General features: G+C 53.4%; 1 protein-coding gene across 2 annotated transcripts in view; it reads right to left on the bottom strand.

Annotated features, from left to right (window-relative positions):
- Nucleotides 1–24,538, bottom strand: part of TRAPPC9 (trafficking protein particle complex subunit 9) — a 491,769-nt gene that overhangs the window by 415,297 nt on the left and 51,934 nt on the right. For both annotated transcript variants that reach the window (XM_082720692.1, XM_082720693.1), the window contains 2 exons: nt 10,433–10,649; nt 7,799–7,942 (listed from right to left, as the gene is read on the bottom strand). In XM_082720692.1, the coding sequence (XP_082576818.1) occupies nt 7,799–7,942; nt 10,433–10,649 (361 nt within the window). The remainder of the gene's footprint in view (nt 1–7,798; nt 7,943–10,432; nt 10,650–24,538) is intronic.

Below are 24,538 nucleotides of genomic sequence, written 5' to 3'. Positions count from 1 at the left end.
AGTCTGAAGCAGAAAAGCAACAAGACGGGACAGGAGGTGGAGGGCTGCAGGCCCAGGAGACCCCTGAGGGCTGGACGGGGTCCCGAGCTGAGGCTTCACAATGGTTTCCACTGTGCTGTGAGGGCGCACGGTGGGGACAAGTGGCCACCTCTAGGATCTGTGGAGGAGGTAAGACCCTGGGACTCATTGCCAGGACTTAGATGCAGGCCTGGCAGGGAAGAAAACCAGTCACGCCTGCCTTCGGGGTTTCTGGGCTCAGCAGCTGGCCGGGTGGACAGGGCGTGCAGGAGGGGACAGCAGTGTCTGGAGCGCCGTGCAAGGAGACGTAGAGAGCCACGCATCCGGATCCTGCGAAGCCCCACCCGGAGAAGAGAAGATGCTGAACAACCCTCCCGCGGACACGCAAGGCACCAAGAGCAGAGGCAGCATTCGCTGTGAGGCAGAGCGGGCTAAGAGCTGACACCACAAACGCATGACGAGGACGACCCCAGCGAGAGGGACAGCAAGCGGCGAGGAGTCCGACGACACGCCCACGGGAGGGCTGGGGGTTCCCGAAGGAGGAACGGCAGGAAAGGTCACACCCCGTCTCCAGGCCCGAGGCACGGAGGCCGTGGGAGAAGCACGGCTACGCGAGAGGACGGCAGCCTCCCAGGGACGTGCTTCGCTGTGCGGGACTGGCTCAGCCGGGCGTGTGGCTCTTGTTCCCGCGAACGACACACGAACGACACGCGGGGCCTCAGACCGCAAACTGCCCGCACCTCCCAGCTTGCACACTCGAGAGCCGCTAGCTTGATGCAGGAAGGCTAAGGGGCCGGTCCTGGGGACACGGGGCCTGCCCCGGAGGACACAGACTGTATCTCTGTTTCCAATGCCAGGGTTCACTGAGGAGATCGCCCTCAAACATTTATAACATTCCCCTGCTGCCTTCCGCTCCAGTCCTGAAAAGCCCCTGTGGGAGGCGCACTGACCCCCTGAGCCTGTGGGACACCAGCCCGGTGGATGACGGCACCAGACAGATTTGATAGCCAGTTGGGCCTAAGTCCGCCGACAAGGCCTAAAGCTGGGTTCTCCACTTTCCCTCACCAACTGGGAGACTCAGGCAAGCTGCTGAGCATCTCAGCGCAGCGGAGACATTGCCAGGCCAGCGGCCGGGACCCTAACACCTCCTCAACCCAACAGATGACAACCAGCTGCACCGAGAGTCGAGTGAGAGGCCTGCAGTTAGTGTACAAACACACGGGAAAGTACTCAGCCCTGCGAGCTACCAGGACAACACAAATTAAACCCCGAGTGGGGCCTTCCGTACACACCGAAGCCCTGGCACTGCGGCCCGCGGTGAATCAGCGGTGCTGCAGAGGCCATCTGGCAACAGGCTCCGGCAGCAACAAGGACGCTCACGACGACGGCTCCAGCGAGCCTCCCCGGATAAAACCTTCCTCCTGCTCAAACAGCCCAAGAGCTGAAGATGCTCACCACGGCACGGCCAACACCAGGAACAGCGGAGCAGCTGAGAAACCAGCAAACGAAACCCAAGAACTCATCGTTCGTGCGTCCTACACGACAACGCGCACCGAGGGCCACGAGCCGGCAGGGCACCAGGCTCTCTTTGAGGTGCTAAACCTGCTTCCGGGTGCCCGTAACCGGGAACACACTAAACCTTGAAGTGTACATTCTGCGGGGGTAAGTCATGTGCTCCATGAATTAAGTCTCAATGAAGCAGCCCTGGCGGCTGGGCAGCTGTCTCTTGATTTCAGCTCAGGTCACGATCTCCGGGTCCAGGGATCAAGCCCTGCGCCCGGCGCTGCGCTCAGCAGAAACACTGCTTGAGGGTTCTCTCTCCCTCTCCCCCTGCCCCGCCCCCCTATGTGCACACACACACACATGCACACACTCTCTCTCTAAAACATAAATCTTTAAGAAGAAGAAGAAAACATGCATTATTGATGCGTTCAACGACACATGTACACCAATCTGTGCCACGAGGTGTCGGGGGTGAGAAATAGCCAGTTAGAGACCCTGCAGCCCTGCCGGGGAGTCTGTTCATGACATAAGCAACGGGCACACGGCGGGCCAGAAGGGCTGCCACAGGCAAGTCCCCCACACCGGAGGGAACACTGCAAAGGAACAAACCGCTGGCCTTGAAGGACTGAGAAAGGCTTCACAGGTGAGCATACACATGGTGCCCACTGAGACGTGAGGAACGCGCAAACGTTAGCTACGGAAGCAGGAGGAGGAGGAGGGCTGAGGAAGGCAGTCGCCACATCTACATCCATCCACCCGCGCAAACAAGACGACGCGTCCACGCGTGGCCGCCACACTGAGCACTGCTGCTCGCCCAGAGACTGTGCCTCGCGGCCCCGCACGACCCTGCCCTCGCCACCCTTCCCCCCTGCCACCCGCAGCCCTCCGTGCTCCCGCCAGACTAGAGGAGCAGCGCTGCTGTTCATCACCAACAGGACAAGAGGAGGAACGGCTGCTGGCCCTCTAGGCTCACTGCGCTGTGTCCTCGACAAGACATGCCATTGCTCTGGGATCCTGTTAAGATCCTTGAGGGACAGAACCAGCAACCCCTGCCGGAGCAACTGGAGTCTGGGCCCCTGGGAAGGAAGGAACACAGATGTCTCCGGACATCTGTCAAGCACCTCCCTGCACCTGACACACACGGTCATACACGGCAGGTCCTCCTCTCCATGGAGTCCTGCCACGAGAGGAGACACCGGAGCTCTGACGGGCTCCACCCAGAGTCCTCCGGCAAATGCTGAACACAATAAAACACACGCATCACCCTGCAACCCCGGCAGGCACAGCCCGAGCAACTGCGTGAAGTTTCCGTTTCACTAAGAGCATCTGACCCTAGAGCGAGACCACTGCACCCTCCGCTACAACACAGTGAAACTGGTCTGATGGAGGAGGCTCCTTCGCCGGTCGTCCCCGGCGTTGGCGGCACCCTGTCCTCACCCGCGGTCTGTTCACTGGGGCATCGACAGGAGGGACGGAACGCGGCTGATTTTCCGCACCTCACCGTAGCTCCACGACTCTCTGGCTAATCTTAGTCCTTTCTTCTGGGACTTTCCAGCAGAATCCATAAGACTCCATCCTCAGCTAATTTTTCCGCTTGTCCCTCTTTGAGTACTCTGATGGGAAAGCAGCAAGCCCTTTCCTTTCCACAGGAGCAGGCGTCAGCGACTACCGCGCAGGCTTGAACAGCCAAGGATCAAATCAGGAGCCGGGGCTGGACCCAGCAGTTTCCCAAACTGTGCTGCAGAAGATCAAGAGCCAGAGGGATTCTTATTTTATTTTTTTAAAGATTTTATTTATTTATTTGACACAGAGTGCATGCATGCATAAGCAGGGGAATTGGGAGAAGCAGGCTCCCCGCTGAGCAAGGGCCTAAGACGGGACTCGATCCCAAGACCCCGAGATCATGACCTGAGCCAAAGGCGGCCACTTGAGTGACTGAGCCCCCCAGTACCCCTGCAGGGTTTCTAAAGCAGACAACTGGAGGAAACACAGAAGCCCCGCTCCCTCAGCGCATTCCGGGGCCGCGCGGGCATCAGGTGCTGGTCCAGGTGCGGGGGACACGTCCTGAGCATGAGGAGCGTCCAGGCCGGGGAGCACAGCCCCAGCAGGCACCTGCGCAGTAGGCTCCACGAAGCGGGAATCACAGCGAGGGACAAATTTCCGGACCAGGTGACAGAAGCAGGAGGGCAGGCAGGGCAGCAGAGCAGAAATGCTGCAGCATCCGGAGAGCGGCCTGGCCAGGGCACCGCAGGTCAGACAGCAGGGAGAGACGGGCTGGACGGTGTGGATGGTGCCAGGCGGAGCCCTCACAGACTCGGGGCTCCCACGCCTTCTCAGTGGACTCGTGAGCAGCACACAGGACCGGGTCGCAGGTTTGCAGCTGCGACCCACGGAGCTCACCGGTCCACAGCCACGCTGCCAAAGAAGGTGCCCCTGCATGGCCAGGGACCCTGTAAAGATGGGGGGGGGGGATTCGGGGTCTGGGAAGGGACCCCGTATCAACGATCATAATCACATAGTCACATAGTCACACTCCCCAAAACCGTCCACAGATTCTCAAGTTAGTCCTTCCATTAAAAAAAAAAAAAAAAAATGACAGGAGGCCCCGGGGAATTAATGCCTTCCGTGTTAACAACGGTCCTGATATCTTATGTGTTCACTCCTATCTGCACACATGAGAGAGTGTACATGGTGGAGGGCAGGGCAAGAAGCCCCCAGCTCGCAGCACCTCCACCTGCAAATACCCAGACAGGCTGACACACACAAGAAGGCCAGGAAGCCCTTTCCTCGAGCCCAGGATCAGTGATTCCCTTCTTGGCTGCTCCTCTAGTCCCTGCTTCTTCATTTCCGCGCAGCAGTATTTAGAAACGTTAATTACCCACTCTATAAATGATATCATGAGCTCTCTGGGGGAAAGGTCATCCAATAAATTAAAATACCTATCACTAGAGGTGCCTGGATGGCTCGGTCGGTTAAATGACCAACTCTAGATCTCAGCTCAGGTCTCAGGGTCCTGAGCTCAAGCCCTGAACCTAAATAAATACAAAAATAAATAAAATTTTAAAATGTACAGTAAAATATCTATCATTAAAATGAAAACAAACTACCTCACAATGGAGTTCTCCTAGTTCTACAAATAAGAAAATGGAGGCCCAGGAAGAACGCCATCAGGGGTCTGAGGTCATGGCCATCAGAGGGAAGGCTCCTGAGCCCTCCCGACATTTGACCTTTTCCCCAAGACTCCGAATAACTCAACACCGTTACACACGGACGTTTAGGGAGACGGCTCTTCGCTCAGCAGTCTGATGCCCCAAGCTCCTCTCCTTTTAAACTCCGTGTCTTTAGATCACCGGCGGAACATGACCTCCAGCAACCAGCAAGCTCCTTCCCTCCAGAGCTTCCGGAGGGAAGACCAGGCCGACCAGCTGGAGACACAGGCATCCCCCGCTGCGGTCGGGAGCGGCGCGCGAAGAAGAGAACAGAGCAAGAGCGGCTCACGCTGGGACCCATCCAAGCTGCCAGGAGGGGGCCCCAGCCCAGAGGACTCACGCGGTGACCAGGAACGGTGGGGACGGAGCGAGTACGCCCTGCCGCAGGACGGGGGTGTGTATTTATGAGAAGGAGTCCAAGATCAGGCGGGTGAAGGTGTGAGTAGCTCAAGGCAGGCTGTGGGCCTGTCTTCAAGACTCACAGTCACACGAGCCCACACACGGTTAAACGGGAGCCGCGTGGGGAAAGTGGTGCCGAGACAGAGAGCAGACCTGCGACAAAAGGGGAGAAGGCCTCGTGCCGTGGGTCAGGAGGCACTCAGCGCTCGACGGCCCGGCAGGCAGAGAACACTCGGGCTGGACACTGTGCCCCGCACACTGCATCGTCACAGCTGCTGGGTCGTGGGGAGGGTCAAACGCCCTCAGCGGGGGTAAAGAGAGCTGGTCACCCATCCTAAAGCAAAAATTCAGTTCATCAAACAACAGACAGGCCCATGCCCGGGTCACCACGGGACACAGAGCTGGCCTGGTCTGAGAACTCCACCTCCGTCCGGCCTCGTGCTTCGGAGAACTCAAGGCGCGAACCGTCCATCTAGCCGCTGCCACGCTGGTCCTGCTGCTCCGCAGCCGAACTCTGCAAGCGGCACAAAGACTGACATGATCCAAAAGCAGCAGCAGAGAGAAACCAAGTCGGCACAGAGGAGTGGTGGTCCTGCCGTCCACGGGGGCCTCGGTCCAAGCACAGACGCGCCGGGGCCACCTGGGCTGCAAGGTCATTGGCAGCAAGGAGCTACCGGAGCCGCTCACTCAGAGACGGCTATGAAAGTCTCCTGGGGAAACAGACGTCCCCCAGTCCCAGCAGGCGGCACTGGGACAAGCCTCCCGAGAGAAGAGAAAGCACATGGCGGGCCCTCATGGTACATGTGACGCGAAGTCCATGAGCCCCCCGGAGGAAGGTCAAGGACGCGGAGTGCGGAGGGATCTCACCCAATCCTGGACGCACCCTCGGACTTCATCAGGAGCCAGGGTCCCCCCACAGACTCTGCCTAACCACGATGTATGCCAGCCCCGTCCCGTCCGGGAAAGCCCGGGAGTCAGACCGACCGTCTCCCTGGTTGTGTAAAGGCAATCCCACGCCAACTTCGGTCCCTTGTTAGGACTGAGTTTTCGCGTTACTGGAACTCACGTGTCTACGCCGCACCCCCATGCGAGGAGACGCAGGCCGCGCTTCCACCCTGCAGCCGGAGACGGCCGCACGGAAGAGTCAGGGACGAGCCCCAGGCAGAGGGAGAGCAGGACACACTGATTTCGAAGCTGAGAGGACCCCTGGCCAATGCCAGGGGAAGGCAGGAGGGGCGCAGTGGCTGAGCTGGGGCAGGTCCCCGCTGGGACAGCTGGAAGGACGGAGGCTCTGGAGCAGACAGTGGCGGCCTCCCAGGCCCAGAAGGACGGAGCCCCCAGTGACGGGAGTGCCGCCCTCCACGCAGCCTGTCCTCAGCTGAGAGCTTCACCCACGACCAGGCCCCTCCCTGGGCGCCCCGCACACGCAGCAGTGGGGGTGGCAGTAGCAGGCCTCGGCCTCACCACACAGCAGGTCGGCTTCAGGGTCCCTCTGGGGCAACTGTGGCCTCTCCAGAAACTGCCTCCCCAGGCACTGCGTGACCAGTCCCCGAGCCTGGCTTGGCGACAGCGCCCGCCGGTTCTGCGGAGCCGGTGGGGCCTCGGCAAACACCACACTGAGGCCCAACATTCCTCTGCCCAATCTGGCCTCCTCCTTATCCCTTTGGTTGGACTGATCCCAGGAGCACATCCTAATAAATTCCCCACGTGTGCATCTCCAGGGCAGAGAGCACGGCCCCCGGAACCCAACGGGCAGCACGCATCGGCTGGCCCAGCCGCGCAGGCAGAAAGGGAGGCGGGAAGGGGAAGCGACAAGTCCCGCTGCGCACGAGCTCACTTTCTGGTACCCGCGGACACGCAGGGGGAGACGTCCTGCAGGCACGAAATAAACATTCCTGGGGCCCAGCGGGGAATCTGGCCTGGAAACAAACAGATCACGACTGAACCTAAACAGCAGACGCCGCCCCATTACAGTAAGAGCAGGTGACAGGCAGGGGACCACAGGGGACAGTGGCCCGGCACACAGGCAGAGTACCACACGATGCCCCCAGCGCAGACACAGGCCAGCTGCAACCCTGGTGGTGTCAGTAAGCAGCTGCTCCCGCGGGGAGCATAACTGGGGGCACACAAGGGTCCTCATGGCTCTGGGTATACTTCCCGTCTGGCTGGCACTTACAGGAGGCGGCACTGGGTGAAAACTCGCTGGTCAACACGCTTACAAATCGTGCAGCTCTCTGTATAAATGTGTGGGGACGTTTCTACTGTACACCACGTAGGCAAGGGGAAGGTGAGCCCATGCAGAGGCCGACAGACAGAGAGAAGCAGCAACACAGGGAGGGGGCCCGGGGAGGAGAGGGGAGAATGCAGGGCGGATAGTGGCCACAGGCCCCGGACGACAGCAAGGGCAGCACGGGGAGCAGAGGACACGGCGGAGCCCAGAATCTCCTCACCAGCAGAGGACTGGAGAGCACCTCCCCCGGACCCCAAGGCTGGGTCTGAGCAGGCCTCCTCACCAACAGAGGACCGGAGAGCACCTCCCACCGGACCCCAAGGCCGGGTCTGAGCAGGCCTCCTCACCAGCAGAGGACCGGAGAGCATCTCCCACGGACCCCAAGGCCGGGTCTGAGCGGCCAGCACGAGGGCTGCCCCCGTTCACCGAGCTCACTCACCTTGATCCGACAGGAAGTCCAGCATGGTCTGCAACAGGAAGGACAAGTGCCTGACAGAAAGAGCGGGATTCCCCATTCTTCGGGACGCGTAGACCAACTCGTGAAGCAGACGCATCTGGACGGCGGCCCAGCCTCGGTGCGTGCCTGTGAGGGAAGCCACAAAGTGTCCTCCAAGGGCTCCGCGAGGGCGCGCTGGCGCCAGAGCCAGCAGGCCTCCCTCGGAAACACGTTAACGGTGTGTGTAAATCTCCTGATTTAAAGACAAATGCTTCAACAACCAAACCCAAAGGGCAAGAAAAAACACTTCCTGTGTTTAACTTTCCCCAGACAGAACTCGTAAGCGATATGTTCTTTCATACTGTAAAAAGACATGTGCTATTGAATACTTTTTCTTTACAGCAAAGACAATTTAAAAATAACCACTTTGAGGGGCGCCTGGGTGGCTCAGTGGGTTAAGCCTCTGCCTTCGGCTCAGGTCATGATCTCAGGGTCCTGGGATCGAGCCCCGCATCGGGCTCTCTGCTCAGCAGGGAGCCGGCTTCTACCTTTCTCTGCCTGCCTCTCTGCCTACTTGTGATCTCTCTCTGTCAAATAAATAAATAAAATCTTTAAAAAAAAAAATAACCACTTTGAGATCATTAGAGCAAGGTTATAACAAAAGATTGTTTCCAACGGTGTGTATTTGAGTTATAGATATACAATTTCTTTTTCAATAAAATACTAGTATGTGATGGGAATTCATTAGCAACAAACAGGGACTAGAAAAATGTGCTTTTTTAATTGACCGTATAAGGAAAGCTCATAAAAGCAGATAGCTAAATTAGAAAAAGGTTACCAGTGGACCTTTGCAGCTGCTCCCTCCAAAAGAAATTAACATGGTTGAAATGTAAAGTGGAGGGTCAGGTGCACAGCCAGCTTAAGGTACCTCTTTAAGACCACAGAATCTGGGGCACTGGGGGGCTCAGTTGGTTAAGCCTTTGGCTCAGGTTATGATCCCAGGGTCCTGGGATCGAGCCCCACATCGGGCTCTCTGCTCAGAGGGGAGCCTGCTTCCCTTCCTCCCTCTCTGTCTGCCTCTCTGCCTACTTGTGATCTCTCTCTGTCAAATAAATAAATAAAATCTTTTAAAAAAATATGGCCAGTCAACATTTATCATTTGTATTTTATTTGATCTCACGTCTTTCACAAAACAATGGCAAAACAGAAGGCTAAGTGAAAAGTACCTAATCACTTGAAGATGTGCTTGTTCTACTTTCCAGAAGAAACACTTTTTTCATGTTTTAAAAATTAAAACCAAGAAATTCCATTCAACAAGTGGCAACCCACACATGTGGCTATAGCTGCTCATTAGGGTTCAGTCCTACATGACACGTGTCCCCTAGGACGCCTGCCACGTGCCCCCTGGGGCCACGGGGAGAGTCAGGGGCTCTGCTCTCACAGGCACACAGGCTGGCGTGGGAGGCAGGTGTTACATCATCACCCCAACTGATTTGTTTTAAGCAGGCTCCACACCCAGCACAGAGACCAACATGGGGCTCGATCTCACGACCCGAGATCATGACCTGAGCCAAAGTCAAGAGCCGGATGCTCAACCCACTGAGCCACCAGGTGCCCAACCCCAGGTGATTTCTAGATGCATTTGCAGAGTATGGGGGTGCCCTAAGAAGAACAGCAGGATTCAATGAAGGAGGAAAAATAAGGGATGCTTGGGTGGCTCAGACTCTTGGCTTTGGCTCAGGTCATGATCTCAGGGTTGTGGGATGGAGTCCCACACTGGGTTCCATGCGGGGCATGGGGCCTGCTTTGGATTCTCTCTCTTGCTCTCCCTCTGCCCCTCCCCCTCCAAATAAATACTATCTCTAAAAAAGAAAGGACGGAAGGGAGGAAGGAGAGAGGGGAAGAATAAAGGGGTCCATATAGGCTGAGGGGCCACGGGGGACGGCTCTACAGAAGTGACACCCAGCCGAGACCCCAAGGACGGCTGGCAGCCACACAAGGAGGGGCGGGGAAGAGCGGCCGAGAAGCCGGCCTGGACTCCGGACTCTCGGGTGCGCCGGCGTTGCTCCGGAGCCAGCTCAGAGTTACATTCCCAGGACACCGAAAGAAGGACCTAGAGAGCAAGTGGGGCCTTGCCCCCAGTCTCCCCGAGGCCCAGGAAATGGGGACTCCACTTCCCATGCAACCGGAAACTTTTAAAATACCCATTACCCTCTCTCCACAGAGCGACCGTGTGATTGCTCCAAAAACTCTGCCCTCTTCCCGAACACCGTCTCCTCCCAGAAACCTCTGGAAGGCGGCAGAAGGGAGCTCACGCCCACCTCCGCGGCACAGCGTCTCTTCCACCAACAATGCTGAGCCTTCTGAATGTAAATCCCACAGGTGTGTACGGCTTGTCCTACTCCTGCGCTTAACTCCAACTGCCAGCAGCAGGGACTGCAGAGGGACCGGCGAAAGGATGCCAGCCCCCAAGCAAAGCGCCGCTCCTTTTTGGTGTGACTGTACTCTAAGTACCCAGGGGCAGGATGGGCTCCGTCACCCTTGAACCGCAGTGCCGACCACAGCATCTGCTGGGAGAGGAAGGGCTGGAACGGTGCACGAGCAACATCTCCGTCCCAGCCAGGAGACCGTCGTTACCTTTGCTGAAGTCTTTGGGGTCCAGCGACAGGCTGTAGCCGGGAAGCGTCTCCAGGAGGAGCTTGTAGCAGGCCCTCCAGCCCGGCTCCGAGATGCTCGGGGCCACGCACTGCATAGCGGCCACGCGCTTGAAGAACGCAGACTTCCGATGGAAGCCGATCAGCTCGTAGAGCTCGGACAGGATGCTGTACCGCTGGATTTTCTCTTCCTCAGAAAGCTGAAGCACGGACAGGAAGATAAAAGCTTTTGAGAAAGGATACACATTAAAAAAAAAAAAAAAAAAAAAAAAAAAAAAAAACCTTTTTTCATCCAACAGAGACAGGATGAAACACTGAGGAGAGGCCAGGCCTGGACCGTGCGCCATGCGACACTCCCAGGAAAAGCATGGGAGCCGCGCAACACGCAACTCCCAAAGTCGCCCGTTCCTCGCTAGGAAGGCCTGTCTTCTCAGGAACAAAGGCACTTGCTACATACCACGTGACCTCTGCCTTAAGCTCCTTCATAAAAGAGAACGAACGACAGCTCACCTAGACGCTAGGGTTCGGGCAGGGACTTCCATCGAGGACAAAAGTGCTTGAAACAGAGACAGGACGGAGCCATGTGACCCATCAACAATCACAGCACCTAACTTGGACTTGAGCCTTCATGCTCACGGTTTTCCCTCGTCCCTGACCTGACTGAGTTCCCTCCATGACCCGTGACATAGTGATAACACTTCTGTGTCTTCAGGGCCACCAATGTGATGGCCCTACTCTGTCATCACAACAGGGCCACCAACTAACGTCAGCCCGGCTCACAGACGAGGAAGCTCAGAGAGGAAGCAACATGTACACAAAACCACACAGCACCGAGTCAGAGAGCAGCCCAGAGCTGGGGGCGGGGGGGTGCTGACCCCCTTACCACACGCACCCCCACCGCACGATAGCTCCCTGGTGAGGGGGGCCACCCCAGCCTCCACTGGGCTCCCTCCCAGCTGCTGGCCCGGGCAGGGTCAGCTGCCCAGAGACCTCTGTGGGCACAGACCCGCAGCCTAGAAGCCCCGCCAGCCCACGTTCAACGCCCCTTCTCCACGCCCACTGCCACGGCCTCCAGTGGGCCCTCTCCCCCGAAAGGTGATTCTAAAATGGCTTTCATACCCACTTTCTAGGCCTTCTGTAATCCACGTGCCGGCAGCCAGCAGGCTGGTGTCCCCGGAGCACAGCTCAGAGCCTGTCACAACGGGCAAACCCTTCAGCACTACACCCAGCAGCCCAGAACCTTCCCTGGCCCGCCCATCTGCCCTTGCAACTCCAGGCCCGCTGCCCCGTGAGCCAGCCGAATGGGACAATGCGGGTGCGTGTTTCCCGTTCTGTCACCACCTGTCCATGGGGGCCTCTTCGTGGTGAAACCGACACGGGCGGACGCTCCTTGAGACGGGGACGACAGAGTCAGGCAGGCAAGGGCATTCCAGGCAGAAGACAAGCAGGCAGGCTCCCACGTCTCCCCTCTGCCGCACCCGGCTCTCTGCCGCTCCCCGACGCCACTCTTCGTGCTCGCCGCTGTGAGCTGCCTCTCCCCTCCCTAAATCCCCACGGGCTTTCTGGAATGCGCCATGCCGGCTCTCTCCCCCTGCGTCGTCCCTGTTCATGTTCGATCCCTGTCCCTGCCCGGCCGCAGGACCACCAGACATTTCCTGAAGTGGGAGCATCATCTTTGGTATTATTGGTTTTTTAATTGAAGTGTAGTTGACACATCACACCAGTCTGTGTACAAGGTCGTGGTCTGACAATTCTGGACATTCTCAAGTGCTCACCGTGTTAAGTGCCGTCACCCTCCGTCCGGCACCTCACAGCGACACAGCATCGCGGACGACATCGCCTACGCGGTCCCGGTCACCCGTGGCGCACTCACTCTGGGACTGGAATTCTGCACCTCCCTGTCCCCTTCACAGGTCTCGCACACCCCGCAGCCGCAACCACTAGCTTGTTTTCCGAATTTATGAGTCTGTCTCTCTCGTTACTGTTTGCTCATTTGCTTTGCTTCCGAGACTCCACGATGAGCGAGATCACACGGCGCTTGTCTCTGGCTTACCTCACTGAGCATCACACCCTCTCGGTCCACCCACGTCATTGCAAACGGCGAGATCTCATCCTTTTTGTGGCTGAGTAACAGTCCAGCGTGTGTGTGTCTATGGACAGACACTAGGGCCTCTTCCATAAGGTGGCTTCGTAAATAATGCTGCTGTAAACACAGCTGCACATATCTTTCCAAATTAACATTTTCACTTTCATTTAAATATCCAGAAGTAGAATTCCTGTGTCGTATGTTAGCTCCAGATTTTGTTTTTGGAGGACCCTCCCTGCTGTTTCCCACAGTGGCTGTACCAGTCTGCATTCCTGCCAGCTGTGTATGAGGTTCCTTTCTCTCCACGTCCCTGCCAACACTTCTCTTCTCTTCTTGATGACAGCCATTCTGACAGGTGTGAGGGGCAGCTCCTTGGGTGATGTGGGTGGGGCATCTCCTCCAGTTGGAGGTTTGTATCTCCCTGACGACCAGTGACGCTGAGCACCAGTCCACACATCTGCTGGCCATCTGGACGTCTCTGGAAAAATGTCCATCTAGGTCCTCTGCCCCTTTTTTAATCATATTGTTTGGGGTTTGGGGGTTTTAGGTTATATGAATTCTTTATATGTTTTGCATATTACCCCTTTGTTAGATATGTCATTAACAAATAACTCCTCCCATTCACTGGGTGGCCTTTGTGTTTTCTTCATGGTTTCCTTTGCTGTGCGAAACCTTTTATTTCAGGGTAGTCACAGCGGTTTATGTGTTTTTGCTTCCCTTGCCTGGGGAGACAGATCCAGAAAAGCGTTGCTAACGCTGATGTCCGGGAGATAACTACCCATGTTCTCATCTAGGAGTTTCACGGCTTCCTGTCTCACATCTGGGTCTTTAATCCACTTTTAATTTATTCATGTGTATGGTGTATGAGAATGTGGTCCGTTTCATTCTTCTGCATGTAGCTAGCTGTCCACTTTCCCCACACCATTTATGGAAGATACTGCCTTTCCTCCATTGTATATTGTGGCCTCCTTTGTCACAGATTAATTGATCATGTAATTGTTGACCGTACAATGGGTTTCTTTCTGGGATCCCTATCCCGTCCCATTGATCTATGTGTCAGTTTTCGTGCCAGTACCATACTGTTCTGATTCCTATAGCTTCATAGGATAGTCTGAATTCAGGGTTGTGATACCTCCAGCTTTGTTCTTTTTTTCTTGGGATAGCTTCGGCTATTCTTTTGTGGTTCCAAACAAATTTTAGGATTTTTTTTGTTCTACTTCTCAGAAAAATACTATTGATATTTTGACAGGAACAGCTTTGAATCTGTTCATCACTCCAGGCAGTACAGACATTTTAGCAATATTAATTCTTCCAACCCATGAGCATGGAATTTCTCTCTGTACATTTGTGGCGTCTTCAGTTTCGTTCACCAGTGTCTTACAGTGTCCAGAGTGCAGGTCTTTCACTTCTCGGTTCAGTTTATTCCCAGGTATTTTATTCTTCTGATGCAACTGTAAATGGGATTGTCTACTTCATCTTCTTTCTGTTATTTCATTGTTAATGTACAGATACACAAGAGATTGCTATATTTTGACTTTACATCCCACAACCTCACTGAATTTGGCTATTGGTTCTACTAGTCTCTGCGGGCAGCTTAACGGTCTTCTCTCTGTAGTATCATGTCATCTGCAAACAGTGACAGCTTTACTTCTTCCTTACAAATGTGGATGCGCTTTATTTCTTTTCCTGTGTGACTGCTGTGGCTAGCACTTCTAATGCTACACTGAACGAAAGTGGTAACAGTGGACATCTTTGTATTGCTCCTGATCTTAGTGGAAAAGCTTTCAGCTTTCCAATGACTATGATATTCATTGTGGATGTGTCACACATGGCCTTAATTGTGCTGGGGCATGTGCCCTCTATCTTCTAAAGTGGAAGCTTCACTTCACACTCACACCAGTAATGTTCAAGAATTCCTCTTGCTCCACATGCTCATCAACATTTGATGTTATCAGTCTTCTCCATTTTAGCCATTCTGGGGTCTTTAATTTGCATTTACCCGATAACTAATGACATTAGACATTTTTTCATATGATTCTGTATCTTCCATTATAAAGCATTTGTTCAAATCTTCTGGTCATTTCTTAAATTAGGTCATTTGTCTTATTACTGAGTCATAGGAGTCCTTGAAATATTCTTAACGTCATATTTTCCCAGTCTGTTGTCCATTTATTTTCCAAAAGAAGTCTTTGGATAGGCAGAAATTGTGAAGGAGCTCAATTTATCAACTGTAAAGTAGCTCAATTTATTTTTCTTTTAGGTTAATGTTTTCTGTGCCCTTGCCTAAGGGACTTCTGTTTACTCCAAAGTCCCGAACGTATTTTCCTATGTTTTCTTATAGAACATTTATTATTAGGTCTAGGATCTGTACATAGTAAATCTTGCATAGTGCTGGCTGCAGAGAGATTCCAGTGCCATGAGACACCGTCATGAGCAGAGGGCTGAGAAGGTCCATACGGGAAAGGCAGGAGTACTTGATGCTTTTCTCACATACTTGAGAACTCCCAGAACTTCAACTGTACACTTTGATTTTAAATATAGGAAAAGATACTGGGGAAGGTAAAAATATTAGTGATCATAGTCAGTACCCTCAACAAGGTCACCATCTAAAATAAAGATCACAAGCCTTGGCCTCCAACCCATCAGAGTTCCCACTGATACTTTCGTGGACACTACTGAAGAAGAAAGACTGGGATACTCTGATCAGTCATACATTCTTCCATTCTTCTTCTGTCATTTGAACATAAGGAGAAACCAAATGATAAAAACTACATTATAAGTAGAACTGCTAATGCTCCAAGCCCCAGGCGAGATCCTTAAAGGAAGAATCTTGGCACCACTGCTTCAGGGCCCCAGGAGAACATTTAACTGAAAAGCTCCTCATTGGCCATGGGCCCTATGAGCCTCAGGACAAAGCCCCATTGGGTCAGCATAGACATCCACAGCACGGGAATTTGGGAATACAAAAGAGTCCCAGGCAAAATTTTAGGCCAAGATCTTCACAAAATCTTGAAATGAAATCAAATCCCCAAACTCATTTCCGATCCGCTGCCCTCCTAGGGAGTATTAATCAACACATCTTTGTTCTAATGTTTCATCAGGCTGTACAGCTATGAAGGCGGAGCCCACAAGGGCACAGACATCTACATGAAGCTCCTGCGGAAAGTAACTCACAGACTACGCAAGACAGGTAGCTTTACTCATAAGCTAGACTCTGAGGAACTCAAATGTTAACTCACTATTCCTTTTCCAACTGGAAAGTTAAGTTCAAATGTACTTTTTTCCTTTAGAAACAAAGCAGTAATATTATCAGGAAATTCAGACTAGAGAGTCTCCTGGCTTTCTGGAAGAACAGTACAGACACAGCAATCGAAAGACCCAAGTGCCAGTCCCAGACCTGCACATTACTCGCTTTGGCATGTTCCATATTATTTACGGGGATAATAAAAATTAATAGAAAATTATTTAAATTATTTAAATCTAATCATGATTGTTGAAAAGACTAAATGAAATAATACGTCCAGTTAGCATAGCTTAAAGCCCCCAATGAGTATTCAAGAAATAGGAAATACCACTGTTAATTAGTGGCTTTGATGTCACCAGTATTAATCCAAAACTAGCCAGCCAGAGATGCTCCCGAAAATGCCTCCCTGGCGTTTAGGCTTCTCAAACATGGGCCCTGGCAGTGACCTGAAGAGCACAGCCGTGGCAGTCACCGTGGATGGCCTGGTGATGGCAACCAGCAACAACCGCGAGATAGCAGGGCAGAGAACTGCGGAAGACTGTGAATTCCCAAGTGTGCAAAACACATTCTGTTTTTACCCACAGGTATTTCTACCATAATTATATAGTGAGATAATATATATTCAAAATTACATAAATTTCCATATACGTGTGTCCGAACAGTTTGGAAAGGAAAGAATGTAACTCTCTTCCCTACATCCCAAAGCAGGGCTACCAGGTTTGTACCAAGGACCTTTCTCTAAAAAGCACCTACTAACGTAGCTGGATCCATTTTGGGTTTTAATCATTCAGAAGGAAAGGATTAAAAACAAAACAAGAAGTTACATAAGACCTGGTCCCTCGATGGCTGACAAAGTCATGGAGAGAGACAAGCCAACGAGGAGTCACTCGCTGAGTTGCCAGCGCCCGAGAAGATGGGCGGCGGGATGGATGACGGAGGGCAGCTGTGCCCGCAGGCTCAGTCGGGTACCTGGGGCTCCTAGAGCTGGTGCACACAGCATGTGCTCGACACCCTGACGATCACTCACGAGAGACAAAACTTGACCAACAATCGGCACCCTGGTCAGCACACCAACTGCAAGCGTCAGCACAGTCGAAGCCGGACCTCCTGGGCCCCTCGGGTTCCTTCTTGGATGACCACAGAGACCAACGCCTCTGCCCTCACAAAGTGCTGCCTACTTTTACCATCTTCAGGTTTAGTAAGTAAGCAAGCTTGGGTGTATTATGAAGGCTACACAAACCTTGACTACATCTTTCTTAGCAAAAAGAGCCCCAAGTTTTTTAAGTATATTCTCCATAAAATCTATTCTCTCCAATGACAACTCATGGAGCCTGCAGTTGAAAGTCAACTCAGTAAGACCAGACATACTGAAGGGGGAAATCAGAGGGGGAGATGAACCGTGAGAGGCTCTGGACTCCGGGAAACAATCTGAGGTTTCAGAGGGGTGGGGGGTGGGGGCAACAGGGCAGCTGGGTGATGGGTATTAAGGAAGGTATTTGATGGGGCACCTGGGTGGCTCAGTGGGTTAAGCCTCTGCTCAGGCCATGATCTCAGGGTCCCGGGACCGAGCCCTATTTCGGGTTCTCTGCTCAGCAGGGAGCCTGCTTCCCCCTCTCTCTCTGCCTGCCTCTCTGCCTACTTGTGATCTCTCTCTGTCAAATAAATAAATAAAATCTTTAAAAAAAAAAAAAAAAAAAAAGAAGCGTATTTGAATGAGACCTTGGGAGAAAGGCAGTGTTGGTATGTTATAATCCAACATCCTGATTCAAAACCATCTGAGGACCTTTTTGTATTGACTATTTATTGATTCATTCAAAACACAATTTCTCATTCCAGGAGGATTTATATATTTGTGCCAGGAGTTTGTGCTCACTCTCAGGCCAGGACACTTTAAATTAAATCCTCAGTTCAGGTTGCCTTTTCCTTCCAGTAAGATTCTGAGATTCCTTATTTTCTTGCTTTGAGGTATGGGATTTTTTCCTAGTTTCCCCTTTCATTAAACATGGCTTGGGGGAGGTCCTGGCTGTACATACGGGTCTGCCATCCAATTCCCAGTGGGGGCAGGCCGAAGGTTTGCCTCCTGCTCCACCAGGTGGGCCAATGAAACTGTGTTCCCAGAGCTAGATGGCATACGCTGGCTTCCGAGGCTCACTTCCCTTCCAGGATTTGTGCTTTCTAGTTGGTTTGGCCCCTGAGGATTTCCTCTTACTTTGCTGTTACACATTTTGAAAAACTAAGGGAAAAAGTTTTAATTCTTAATCAGCATTTTTTTTAAAGATTTTACTTACTTACGTGAGAGAGAGAGCAGGAGCGAGAATGAGCAGTGGGGAGGAGCACAGGGAGAGGGAGAAGCAGGCTTCACGCTGAGCACGGCCCCTGATGTGGGGCTTGATCCCAGGATGCCGGGACCATGACCTGAGCCAAAAGCAGATGCTCAACAAACTGAGCCACCCAGGTGCCCCTTAATCAGCATTTTTAAGGAACACAAGCAAAAGAGGGTTATTGAGAGCTGCTAGTCCATGATACTGCCAAAACAGAAGATACACTAGTTATCTTCTGAACTTATGCATTATTTGATATTTTTTCCTACTAACAGATATATATTTTTTTTTAAGATTTTATTTATTTATTTGACAGAGAGAGAGAGAGAGAGATCACAGGTAGGCAGAGAGGCAGGCAGAGAGAGGGGGAAGCAGGCTCCCCGCTGAGCAGAGAGCCCGATGCAGGGCTCGATCCCAGGACTCTGGGATCATGACCTGAGCCAAAGGCAGAGGCTTAACCCACTGAGCTACCCAGGAGCCCCTAACAGATATTTTTTAATTTAAAAAAATAATTAAGGGGCGCCTGGGTGGCTCAGTTGGTTCACTGTCTACCTTTGGCTCAGGTCATGATCCCAGAGTCCTGGGATCAAGCCCCACACTGGGCTCCTCACTGGGAGTCTGCTTCTTCCTCACCCTATGCCCCTTGCCCCTCAAGTGGGCACACACTGTCTTTCTCTCTCCCTCTCTCTAAAACAAATAAAATCTTTAAAAAGGAAATAAAAGGGGGGGGCACCTGTGTGGCTCAGTGGGTTAAGCCTCTGCCTTCGGCCCAGGTCATGGTCTCAGGGTCCCGGGATTGAGCCCCACACCGGGCTCTCTGCTTAGCAGGGAGCCTGCTTCCCCCTCTCCCTCTGCCTGCCTCTGTGCCTATTTGTGATCTCTGTCTGTCAAATAAATAAATAAAATATTAAAAAAAAAAAAAAGGAGTTTCAGCAACAGAAAAGATAATACCGGTCACTTCATGTCTTCACTTTCAGAGATCGGTACTGCAGGTCCTCAGGGATAAAACATTTTACGAAAATGCTCAGCCCGGGGACACACCTCCTTGGTGAGCACCACAGCTGTACAATCCTGCTCACCTGTGACGCTCGACTGAGACGCTCTGAAGGCACGTCACCCGCCGCCTGCACACGGCCGACCCGGCCGCGCTCATCCGGGACCAGTGGCCACGCCCCGTCAGGTCCGCCTCCCCGAGAGCTGCTCGGGAGCACAGGTGCCGAGCCGGGTACCCTGCTGCCCGCCGCAGAGCTGTCCTCTCACTAAACTTCACCGCAATCCTGGGAAGTCAGGGCATGAGCGATCCAGCTGACTGGAGAAATTTCCCTCAGTGACCGTGCGAGTCCCACAGCTACTCAGCGGCACAGCTAGGACGACGGCCCACTGATGCCAAACCGCAGAGCCGCCTCCTCTGCGCCATCCCATCACCATCTGCCCAGCCTTCCACAGGCTGCCAGAAGACCGGTCCTTTACTGCCCTGGACGCCCAGTACCAGGGACCGCCCTTAGGAAAAAGCCTGAGGGAGACCGCGTGCGGCCGGCCACCTCCCGACCCCATGGGCCTCGGCCTCTGCGCAGCCACGCTCGCTCCCTCCCCGGGGCTGCCCGCTCGCCATGCCCCTGGACCGGAAGCCGAATTCTGTACAGCCCTGGGCTCCCGGCAGGACTGCCGCGCCTGGTAACTCTCAAGCAAACAGGACCCTACCGACACCCTTGCCATGCGGGGCCCACACCAACTCTCGGAAACGGCTTCCAGAGGACGAGCCTCAGTCTTGCTCTGTAAGACATGCCTTCACTGAAGCTCCGCCAGCACTCGTGGCTCTGTTTCAACAGACGACAGAGGCAGTGCTCGCTGAGCTCCCCGGAGCAGGGCGTGCCGCACAGGCTAGACCATACCGGTGCCTCCGGTCATAAGCGCAGCGACACCAGCGTGAGGGACTGCGCCTCATTCTCCCCAGTGCTGCTCCATCTCCACAGCCCCGGTTACGTAACAGACACAAGGGCTGAGTAGCCAAGCTCCCTAAACATGACTCATGAGCCTCTGCCCAAGAGTCACCCGAATAAGGCTTCGAGCACAGCGCTCCCGCGAGAAGCGCGTTGTGAAACGGACAGCCCGGCTGCTCCGGCATCTGACAGACGACACCCAAACGGATGGTTTTAACAAAATTAAGATGAATCCATCCTGAATAAGCTCCCAGTATCACCCCTCTGTGCCCTACCCAGGGTCTGATTTCTCCCTCTCATGGAAGTGTCCAGGTAGCACAACCTGAATCTGGGGTTCTCATTAACCAAACGGGGAGAGAGAGAGAGACCGCTGCGAACGGAGTCACCTAACAACTCTGGGTCTGGGACCCACTGTGACTCCCACGAGGAATACCCACGTCAGTGCTACACGGTCCTGCCCTCGAAAAGCTCGGCCTTTTCATTTTCAACAGCACGAAAAAGAACGCGATAATGGGATACATTTAACAAAAAGGAGTGAGACTTCCCGCATCAGGCTCTCTGCTCATCAGGGAGCCTGCTTCCCTCTCTCTCTCTCTGCCTGCCTCTCCATCTACTTGTGATTTCTCTCTGTCAAATAAATAAATAAAATCTTTAAAAAAAAAAAAAAAGGAGTGAGACTTGTACACTGAAAGCAGTAAGAGATCGCTGAAAGAAATCGTGCAGGGAAGACGCCTCAGGTTCCTGGGATGGAAGACAGTATTGACAGTATTGAGACATCAAAACTCCCAAAGTGACCTACAAATTCTTCCCAATCCTGATCAAAATCCCAGCTTGCTTCTTTGGAGGAACTGACACGTGGACCCCAAAACTCACAGAGAAGCTCAAGGGACCCGGAATAGGCAATACAATCTTGAAAAAGAAGAGCAGCGTTTGAGGACTCACACTTCCCGACTTCGCAGCTTACCACGAAGCTGCCGTAAGCAAGTCAGTACGGTCCTTACGTGAGAACAGATATAAATCAATGGAACAGAATTAAAAATCAAACCTTCTGCATTTGCCACAAGGATGCCAAGACCAGTCAGTGGGAGGAGTGTGTGCACAGTGAGCAGTGCTGGGACAGCGGGGTCTCTGCCTTCCACCGAGGAACTTGAACCCATCTGCGCATGATGAAAATCAACTCAAAATGGATCAAAGACCTAAAGGAACAAACCAATCCTAGAATCTTCCTACAAGGAAACAATAAAACTTTCTGACATTGGCTTTGGCTCTGTTTTCCATGACGCAATAGTAAAACCATGAGTGATCAGAGAAACAATCGATAAACAGACTTCATTAAAATTAAAAACTTCTGTGCTGCAAAGGACATCATCAAGAAAGGGAGATGACCGCCCAGCAGAAAGGGAGAACATTTTTGCAAAGTGTGTATCTGATAAGAGACTAGTATCCAGGATATATAACAAACTTTTACAACAGAACAATAAAAAGAAAATAAAACCCGATTTAAAAATTGGCAAAGAATTCACATGCGTGGCCAATAAGCGCGTCATCATCAGCCATCAGGGATGAAGACTGACCCCGGCATGAGGCCGCTCACACCCAGCAGGACGGTCATGATGAGAGCATGGACAGCAGAAGGCACCCAAGGGGATGGGAGCTGTGGGGACTTCCACACGCTGCCGTCCACATGACGGTGCGGCTGCTTGGGAGAACAGTCTGCTGATTCGCAGGTCAGACACGGAGCCACGGGATGACCCAGCAAGTCCCCCCCTAGGTATGCACACCCAGTAGAACTGGAAACGTGTGTCCTCACAAACACGTACACGTCGGTGTTCACAGTAGCTTTATTCAGAAACACCCAAAGGTAAAAACGACCCAGCTGCCATCAACTGACGACGGAACGAGCAAATGTGGCCTAGACACGTCCCGTGGGACCCGCTCTCCCACAAGCGTGCTTGGCCCGGCGACTACGGGGACCCCTGAGACGCGGCCCCAGCTCTGGCCTCCGGCTGCATGACCAAGCCCCATTACCGAAGACGCGTCACTTTAAGATCCGGTCCCCGTTTGCAGGAGCTCCTGGGGTAAGCAGCTTAGAATTCCCAAAGGCAGTAAGCGTCTGTGATTCTGGTTATGTATTTAGTTACATTCTACCCCATTCTAAAAAATCACCTAAATCAACGTTTTAAACCCAACTGAGCAACAGTAACAACAGCAAGATGACAGCGAGGATGGGGAGAACCTGGGATGGAACAAGAGGGGCGCGGGGCGGGCGTCAGGAAAAGGCGAGCGGCGGCGGAGACGCGCTTCCATCAGGGCGACCCTCACTCCGACAGCTGAGGCAGGACGAACAGACCACGAGCTCCGGGGGCCCCGGTACCCCCGAGATGCAGAGATGCCCCCGCAGCAGCGTCGCCCCGCACGTCCCCACGCGGTCAGTCCTGAACAGCGCCCCCCCCCCGGAGCGCAGCACGAGCGGGGCTGCGTGGGGCGCCTGCTCTCAGCGCCCCCTCCCCTCGCGGCACCAGGTCCAACGCCAGGGCTGGGCCAGACCCCGCAGCAGGGGGGCAGCTCCTCCCCTGAAGCCCAGCTGGTGGCACAGCAACCCCATCGGTCCCGCTGCCCCTGCCCCGCCTGCCAGCTTCTCTATAGCCAACTTCCCACCTGGAGATTTCGTTCCGTCCCTGCACACAAGCACGCCCTACCTTGCTCAACCAGACATTTCTCCGTCCCCTCTCCGCCTCCCCTTCTCAGTGAGGAACGCGACTTCCCTGCCTCCCCATACAACCATTTCTTTCTTGCCGGGACCATGACCTCCCCACAGCCGCCCTGACAGCCAGGTGCCCCGCCGCCGGGACTGACACATCTCGGCCTTACCTACGCTGTATCCTACGCGGCCCCCCACTATTGTAAAGAGCCTTTCCTGGATCCCCGCATTGCTCCGATTCGGAGCTGCATTTGACACACAATCCGAGGTCACAATTACCGTGCGCATATCTACCAGCTTTTGCTGGGCTTCCCTAGCAACGGCTTCATTAAGGAACTGCAGCAAGAAGTCTTAAGAGGCTACTCGGAACTGCACAGAGCAGCCCGCACACAATTTGAATGGCTCTGAAGAGAAAATGAACCAGAGACAACGAGGCCACAGCTTCTAGTCAAGAGAATCATGAGCCACAACGTTCTTAAACGTCCCGGCTCGCTCGTGACCCCCGGCCTGCGGCAGCGCCAGTGCTGGGAAGCACACGCTCCTGCTGTGCATGCTCGGTGCGGGGTGCGGGGCTTCGCCAAGCTTTTCAAAGAGTTTCTTACTATCACTTGCTCTAATTGTCACCTACCATTTCCTGCAAAAAGTAGTTTTTCTGTAAAAGATTGCGATACTTCAAAAATCAACTCAAACTGGATAAAAGACTTAAATGTGAGGCAGGAAACCATCCACATCCTAGAGGAGAACACAGGCAGCAACCTCTGTGACCTCGGCCGCAGCAACTTCTTGCCAGACATGTCACCAGAGGCAAGGGAAACAAAAGCAAAAATGAACTATTGGGACTTCATCAAGATAAAAATGGTCTGCACAGCAAAGGAAACAGTCAACGACACTAAAAGGGAACTTTCGGAATGGGAAAAGATCTTTGCAAATGTCTTATCAGATAAAGGGCTAGTATCAAAATCTATAGAGAACTTATCAAACTCTATAGCCAAAAAACAGAAAGTCCAGTTAAGAAATGGGCAAAGAACATGAAGAGACATTTCTGCAGAGAAGACATCCAGACAGCCAACAGACACATGAAAAAGTGCTCCCCATCACTCGGCATCAGGGAAATACAAATCAAAACCACAGTGAGATACCACCCCACAGCAGTCAGAATGGCTAAAATTAACCAGTCAGGAAATGCCAGGTGTTGGCAAGGATGCGGAGAAAGGGAACCCTCCTACACTGTTGGTGGGAATGCGAGCTGGTGCAGCCGCTCTGGAAAACAGCATGGAGGGTCCTCAACAAGTTAAACAGAGCTACCCTACGACCCAACAACCGCATTATTAGGTCTTTATCCAAAGGATACGAACACAGTGATCCAAACGGGCACCTGCACCGCAGGGCCCACAGCAGTCCAACCGCGGAAAGAGCCAGACGCCCCTCGAGCAGTGAACGGGTAAAGAAGGTGCGGCGCGCATCTAAGGGGAGCACCACGCAGCCGTCGGAAAGAATGAAACCTGCCATCTGCAGTGAGGTGGACGGAGCTAGAGAGTGTTGTGTGGAGGGAAGGAAGCCGGTCAGAGGAAGCAAACGCCGCAGGGTTTCACTCAGATGTAGGTTCGAGAAAGGAAACAGATGAACATAAGGGAAGGGAGAAAAAAGAGAGAGTAAAGCAAATCATAAGAAACTCTTAAAGACAGAGCGCCTGGGGGGCTCAGTCGGTGAAGCGTCTGCCTTTGGCTCAGGTCATGATCCCGGGATCCTGGGCTCGAGCCCTGCATCGGGCTCCCTGCTCCTTGGGGAGCCGCTTCT

Source organism: Mustela nivalis (genome assembly GCF_964662115.1).
Source record: "Mustela nivalis genome assembly, chromosome: 2".
NCBI lineage: Eukaryota > Metazoa > Chordata > Mammalia > Carnivora > Mustelidae > Mustela > Mustela nivalis.
This window is presented reverse-complemented; position numbering and strand designations above follow the sequence as displayed.